Below are 7694 nucleotides of genomic sequence, written 5' to 3'. Positions count from 1 at the left end.
ACCTCTAACAAAAATCACAACCAACAATTATTAATCCAACTAAACAAATCTTTATGCAAACTATTGACATTTAATAAAAAAATTTATTGATAGCCGACACAATACAACAAATTCCACTTCTTTGATCTTTCTTCCTATTTCAATCATCATTTTCATTATTTATTTCTCTATCATTACAAGTCTTTTAATTTCCTTCTAGTTTGACACATAATCTCCTCCTTTTTGTTGAGTTTGCAATTACAATTTGTTAATATCCATAAAACTAAAGTGTAGCAGTATAATATTTAGGAAAGAGAGAAGCAAAACTAAACTTGAGACTGAGAAATAGGATTTTTTTTAGGTTTTATAAATTTATTGTCTTAAACTGTGAATTCTCTCGCAAGTGGAGGGCATTGTGAGTACTTTACCATATCATGGGAGGTAAGCGTACTTACTAAAACTTGAGGGAAGTCGAGTAAAATTGTTATTAATAAACCTCAATGGAGGTTTTTGAAATTATCCCTAATTTTTAAGACAATTTTTAGTTCTTAATTAAGTAGAGTTTTTGGGGTTGATATATGAATCAAATTTTCATTTTAGAATCGAGAAAAAAAAATTTTTTTGGCACCATGACGTGCAATTATTGATGCTATTGAACGGGGCATAATCTTAATGCGGAATTTGAAAGGTTACGTGAGCTATGTCATACATGTAATACAAATAATCAACACGCTAACAAACCCTTCACTTTTCGAGGCGTTAATTACCAACGTGGTTCACTTAAATTTTGCCAACAACTCAATTTTAGTTGAAAAAGAAATCTTATTAATGTCTGTCTCTCTCACAAATATGAGTGTTTTTTTTTTTAGGGAAAGCTCTCACAATTAATTATGAGTTAGATAGTGTCAGATCTGAAATACCCATCTTAGATTAGGTTAACGTTGTGTTAATTTATTTGGATTGTTCTCCTATTGGTAATATGAAAAGAAAAAAGAAATAGGAAAACATTTCTTTGGAAGTGCTATTGGAGCGTTCTCAGCATCTAGGGGGAAATTGCCCCTTTTTTTTTTTTTTTAATATTTCATACCTTTCTTTCTTTTTTTTTTGGGCTTAAGCTTCTTCAAAGTTAACAAATGCTTGTTATGAGAAGCAAGAAGCAGGGATAATCTGAGGTCTGTGAAAAACAAAATATAGATCAAGTACTTGAGAGCTTATACTCGATACTCTTTGCCACTAAAGCAATCGGAACAATTCTAGTTCCGTCCATTTTTGTTTTTTGGTTCTCGAAAAGAACTATGTTAAAAAGAAAAAAAATAGGTATGTACATAGTAGGACAAAGGAGCGAAACATTTATCGGGTAATGGCTATTGTACATGGAATGATGACCTAATTATGTTTTACAGTCGTGGTGGACAAGTAGAAGGCCACGGCTTTTAAGTGGATATGACTCTTTAAGTCGTCCGCAGAGGTTACTGTAAGCATAGTTTATGATGACAAGAGTGGTGCTTCAATGTTTTCTTCATCATTCTCTGAGGTCTGGTTTGAAGGATTCCGCTTTAGCATCCAAGCAAAAATCAGTGAAATAGCCTAAGAATAGGAAAGCATTGGAGTGAGGAGATTCTGGGCTAAAATGTAAGTTCAGGGCTTCTGATCCATCAGGGAGTGATGGCGGGATGAGGGAGGAAGGAAGGAAGAAGGCCAAGGGGCTTACCACAGATATAGATGCACATACAAGGCTGAAACCTTTGCAGTTGAATGGTGCATTTCTTGACAGGAATAAATCTGGAGAATGAAATCATTTGTTAAGCAAAAACAAGAAAATCCTGACGTCTGTGTGAAATATTGCGAAAGTTACTGGACTCACTGGTCAATGGAGTCATTGCTAGTGGTGACAACAGACTTGAAATGGCCTGCACGCCCGCAACAAAACCTTGCGTCTTTCCCTGTGAGTAAAGCATGAAGCCGGTTACCCAACTAAACAGCTACCAAATTCCCATAACCTCAAGCTTTCCTTTCAGTTTTTCAAATCAACCAAACTTTGAAGATAAGAAGACGAGGGTTAGAGAGACAGACATATAAAGTCTACAAACCTGATCACTGGAACTCGATGCTTTTGATATGAGAGCATACGTCTGTAATACATTGACCAAGCTAGTTAAAATGGACTACAAACATAAATGATCCCTAGAAGTATAATAGCACACAGTAGCATATTGTAAGAACAGGCACTTACAGCAGGTTTCACAAGAATATTAACAACTCCAAAGGAAGCAGCAAGGTACGGTACCTGTATTGCACAATGGCTTGAGATCAATCAATATCTGGAGGATATTGTGGTTTTGATATCTGCCGTGGTAACTTGATGAAAAGGTAAAACAACAAAAGTAGATACCATCCGGTATATATGTTGTACTTGTGAAGTCCAAATTTCATAAAATTGCAGATTACATATGAGGAAGTGCTAGCTCTTGATTTCTTAATCTATGCATGTGCCACAGACATACTCTACATACATACATTTAGGTAAGGAAGAGTTCATACCCATGCAGCCCATGCCAAGCCATACAGCAATGCCTGAAAATGGTAAGTACTGCTATGAGAAAAAATTCCATGATATAAGCATCCATTAAAACTAGAGAAAGTTCAAGCTTCCAGGTTAAATTAACCGGGCAACTTACATATGCTACGGATGAGAGTAATGCTGCACACAGGATAACTTTCTCCCCAACTATCGGATTGATGCTGGGAAGCACCAGCAACTTGACACAAAGCACATATAGCAAATTGTAAGTGAAGAAATTCTAGATGATACAAGGCATTTTAAAAGCCAAAAAGATGTGCTTTGCTGTGCAAATTAATTATGCCTCAAGATATTTAGGAGTTCTCATATTTGTGTCTATCGCTTAAACATATGATGTTTTTAAAGTCATTTTTTGTTAGTGAATTCTAATAAAAAAGACAGGCTTAATGAACTACCTGGGAAATGATAGAACCCACTCCTACCACCATCAGAATTTCTGAAAATTGATTTTTGTCAAAACCAAAAGCTGCCTTCAGATAATACTGCAAATGTAGCAGAAGCTTAAATTAGGTTCTAATCACATCACTAAAATGCACTAATAAGGAAAACATAAAGGAGCAAGGTGCACTTAAAACTCAGAATGATGTTAGCAGGATAGACCTCAATTGATAGCACACAAGAAAATCTACTAGCATAATGACTTGAAGTAATTTTTGAACAAATTAAGAGTCAAGAATATATATTTTCTATAACAAAGGATTATAACAAAAAATTCTTCTGCCTTCTAGGGATTCTACATCTTTAGTATCTCATTTTTACTCCAAACAAGAAAGAGATGATTGAGCATTTCACAGATATGGGATCATTCCTCACCTCCGGGATTTCCTGGTTCAGAAGGCCTCTTAGGAAAAGGTTTTCAAACTAAAGAGGCTTTGAAGAATCCCAAACCAAACCTAGACCACAGGATTGGTAACAGACTCAACAGTAGCAGTCGTAAAAAGAGGCAAACTCGCTCTGATTTCCTTCCAAATCCCCATGATGCATAAGGAAGACCATGACTTACAGTGATTCTATGGTTGCTTAAGCAAGAATTATATATGCTTCCCTCAGTGTCAACACTTTCTATGATTTATGTAACATCCAAATTATCCAAATAAACCTCCTGATATGTTTGTCAGGGTAAATTTGATATGGATACCAAATGAACAACCTAATTTGTACAGAATGTGAACTTAGTGAAGTCCTCTGTTAGAGTAGTAGAGAAAACATACCAGTAAGACGCTGTCGATCCCAGACATCCCCAGTTCATAGAAGAACGAAATAAGAGAAATACACTTCAGTGCTGGGCTGAGGAGAAAGTAAAAATTATTCAGAAAGCATACACTAAAGCATTCTGATGCCCTGGAATTTTTAGGTGCTAGAGAACAGAGAAATCTGAATATGAACTGCTCAACTGAAAAATTAAAGCCTTGCGAATAAAGCATACATTAATACCTGCTGATAACAATAATTGCAGCACGTCTCATTGAGTTATATCGCTGTTCAACAATCTTAAATGCCTTCTTCAAGAATGGTAAGCGTTGGTCTCCTATTGGAGCTGAAGTTACAGTCTCAGGCAAAAACAGAGCCATATAAAGAGAGCAAAAGATCAAGAGGGTAATTGAAACCTGAAATGGAAAGATTAATTTCTGATAAACAGTTTCAGAAAAATTAAGAAACCAATAACTGTAGGGTAATGCTCAGATTATTATGGTGACATGCCACAAAAATGCTATCCTCGGGAAGAAAACGTGCAAGAACATTTCCCAGGACATGGGAAGCAGAAAAAAGTCCCATCATCCAGCATAGACCAGTAGTTCTTTTGTTGTCATCGATGACATCTGCCTGTAAGTGAACAGAAAATTGGCTTTTATCACTTTTATACCACCTCGTAATGGTTTTGTGCTCAAAAGTTTGTGTAAAGGTGTTACCACATATGCAGCAGCAATGCAGAAAATACTTCCTTGACTTATGATGAAAGAAATTGTGCGAAGTACGTAATAAGCATACACAAAGCTCTTTGACTTACTGATGATGAGCAAGGCTGCCAAAGTAAAGATTAACAGCTTCAGGAATAAAATTAAAATTTTCGAATAAAAATGTCCACAACTTCAGGAAGATTGACAGGAAAGGATAATTTTTGTATTTCAGTTGAATAGCTTCCTTTAAAAGAAAAGGCAAAGTAGAAGACAAGAATTCAAAATTTGAAAGTACTTACAAAATGGAAATATAGTAGTTGACACAGTAATAAGGAGAAGTGGCTTTCGACCATAATCATCTGAAAGTTGGCCTAAAACCGGAAGAACCACCATTTTGAATATTCCAACAACCTATGCGTGAGAATACTAATTAGCTTCACAAGCAAATGCATGCCATACAAGCAAAGAAAGGAGAAGGCCAAGAAAAACACAGAAAGTAAGTAAACATATCAAAATAATGCAACCTATGAACTTCCCACATTTTCCAATAAACAGCACTATTGACCATGTCAAAGAATACCTTCCAGCAATTATTTCTTCTATTTGTACTCCTAAAATGAAAATGTTATTCTAGTCCCTAGCAGCAAAACATTTGCCTCGCACTTGATTCGTTTTTGTTCACCTGTTATCACTCAAATTTGCGGCTTAGATTATCTCTCCCTTAAACAGTCAGTTTGCCTTTTGGAAATTGAATCGGCAAAACAAATATATGCTAAACTGAAAGCATTATTCTCAGGCTCATTTACCTTGGGTCAACAAGTTCACCATGCTCTAACATGTACAACAATCGATATGAACTTTGATATCATTTGTTTTGAATACGTAGTGGCTGAACACTTCCTTAGGCAAGATTCATCTAGAAAGTCAACCAAAATGCCAGACAAGAATTCCATTATCACTATCTTGAATAATGTACCATAAGAAACTCTAGGGATCACAAAGGTTTTAGTGGATGGAGAGGAGAAATCAGCCTCTAGAAATGGAGCCAAAAACCGTCCACAACTTTTATAATCAGCCCAACGAGGTGCAAAAGCTCATTAATGTCAGTCTTATGAAGGCTTTCAATCAAAGGAAAAGGAATACTCCAGATGTGATCCTCCGAGAAGGTCAAATTTTTACAAATCTTAGCAAAAACAAATCCAGAAGAATAGTAAAGCCACCACTCTATCATTGTCAGGGTCCATGTAGTGACATTATTATTAAAATATCATTCTCGAGCTGGATAAAAAATTCATTTCAGTGAAAATAAGTAGCTATTATCTTTCTCAATGCTACATAGATTATTCGGCAACATCATCAAAATTTTCTATATAACTTTATCACCACAAGAAGGGAAATGATTAAGGTGAGAATAAAAAATAGTTAAATAGTTAACAAATGGTAACTGCATATTAAGAATATCCAAACCTGCGTTATCTGCCATAGACAACACGTCAAACTGAAAATAAAATAGTGAGTACAAAAGCAGCACGCCAGATGGAGAAGTAACCATGAAGGAACAAAATATTTGGGGGAAAACTTGCAGGCACCATCAATTGACAACAACAGCCTAAGATCAGGAACTAAGGTCGTCAGAAGCATATAATTGGCTGATAGTAGAAACAATTTGAAGAACCCATTCTTTATTCACCATAATCCAAACCATGATTACAAGAAAGGAAGACTCCCTCGAATTATTTTGTCCATCTTCTTGAAAACAAAAACAGAGAAATCCCACTCTAGATACATAGACACCTGCCCTGGTGCATCAAACATCGACACATACGAACAGATATACATGTAAAAGACACAATTAAAGAAGGAGGGTTGGGGTGATCATTCACCACATTCATATATCAGGATCAGTCACCACCTGTCCAAGAAGCGGGGTAAGAGGGAAAAATTGAATTTCATACAGATGTAGTAGCTCTTACAGTTTGCTGAAGACCATTGAGGTAGATGGCTTCTTCGCAAGTGGAGTGGCCAGGACAAAGAGCATCAGTTGTGACATCCACAAGAACTGATTTAGTCATCTCTTCAGCAATCCAGTGAAAGCATAGCGGCAGCAGTAGGTGCACCAGAAGTCTAACTTCTCTCTTGTCTTTCCACCACCCCATCATCTTTTTTCGTTTGTTTCTTCTCTTCTCAACACTCTCTTCTGAGTCTTTTTCTCAAACAAAAGAGCCTTGAACGGACGCAGCAGTATCATAGAATAATGCCAGTATCCATCAGTTCAACTGACAGTGCCAAAGAGAGGGTACTATCTACTATGGTTTCAAGCACTTGTGAATTGTGATGGCATTTTATAAGGCAAGTGGCAGTTGGCACGGCAACAATCAGACTGAAAACAGATATAAATCCACAAAATTGCTTGTACTACTGCATGCTCCTCGCCGTTGCCAGTTGCCGATGAGGCATTGGGCTTCAGTTGGAAAAGTCGCAATCCCATTAAATGTACCACGAATAGGAGAAGGCCCTTATCCATAAATAATTGGACAGAGCACTAGCCTGGCACGTTAAAGTTTGGACTCGGAGGATGGAAATCGTCAAAAACCCCTCTTTTAGGAGTTATTTTCTATACAACCCCTAAAGATTTGGTGTTTTTTTTTTTGACACCAACGTCCCCCTCCAACGGGCTTCCTCTTGTCCATCTACCAATACGCATACGTATTAGATTTGCTTTCTGTAAAATTACGAAGTTTAAATACTCATGAATATGGATTTATGATGGAATTTCAGGACTCTTGCAAATTCTTTTGGTTAACTAAGCAAGGGGCCTGTTCATAGTAAGTACATATCTCAAAGGGGGAAAGTGAAATTTTCATAATTTTATGTACAGATTACACAAGGGAATAATGGCGGGCGTGCGCGCGCGCGCTCGGCAGACAAGAAGCACGTGAGGGCCGTTGATGTTCGTGTGCCCTGTAATGGCTTCCATGCACTAAGTGAAACTTCATCTCTCTCAACTATTGTCTTATGATCTCTTGCCCGTAGCAACAAGGGATTTAAAGGACGTCATCTTCATCTTCATATGGTTGGTAGCTACATAATGAAAGTTTCTCAAGATTTTTCCTCTGGCGTAATAAATGCAAACCTAATGTTTTCACGATTTGAATAAACTGGTCGTTTGAAGCCGACGGTTGGTTTTTCAACTTGATTGACAAAATGACATCTTAGGTAACGTGTAGTACCCGAAT

General features: G+C 36.8%; 1 protein-coding gene across 1 annotated transcript; it reads right to left on the bottom strand.

The window, feature by feature from the left end:
- Nucleotides 1-1170: 1170 nt before the first annotated feature.
- Nucleotides 1171-6825, bottom strand: LOC113730683 (uncharacterized). The gene is made up of 14 exons (XM_027255543.2): nt 6432-6825; nt 4758-4869; nt 4471-4583; nt 4262-4384; nt 3995-4167; nt 3772-3847; nt 2956-3042; nt 2658-2738; nt 2521-2553; nt 2213-2266; nt 2070-2111; nt 1844-1922; nt 1691-1761; nt 1171-1566 (listed from the first exon to the last, which is right to left on the bottom strand). The coding sequence occupies exons 1-14, from the start codon at nt 6615-6617 to the stop codon at nt 1465-1467; spliced, it is 1332 nt and encodes a 443-aa protein (XP_027111344.1). The 5' UTR covers nt 6618-6825; the 3' UTR covers nt 1171-1464.
- Between the last annotated feature and the right edge of the window lie 869 nt (nt 6826-7694).

The sequence above is a fragment of the Coffea arabica genome, chromosome 2e (genome assembly GCF_036785885.1).
Source record: "Coffea arabica cultivar ET-39 chromosome 2e, Coffea Arabica ET-39 HiFi, whole genome shotgun sequence".
In the NCBI taxonomy this organism is placed as follows: domain Eukaryota; kingdom Viridiplantae; phylum Streptophyta; class Magnoliopsida; order Gentianales; family Rubiaceae; genus Coffea; species Coffea arabica.
The sequence above is the reverse complement of the archived record's forward strand: the minus strand, read 5'-3'. Positions and strand labels throughout refer to the sequence as shown.

Bases quoted from the DNA above. Each gene is read 5' to 3' on its own strand.
- LOC113730683 (XM_027255543.2), bottom strand. From the start codon at position 6,617: ATGATGGGGTGGTGGAAAGACAAGAGAGAAGTTAGACTTCTGGTGCAC. The intron at 4,584-4,757 runs GTAAGTACTTTC...TTACTTTGGCAG, and splicing joins AACTACTATATTTCCATTTT to CCTTGCTCATCATCAGTAAG. The intron at 2,112-2,212 runs GTAAGTGCCTGT...AATGTATTACAG, and splicing joins ATATTCTTGTGAAACCTGCT to ACGTATGCTCTCATATCAAA.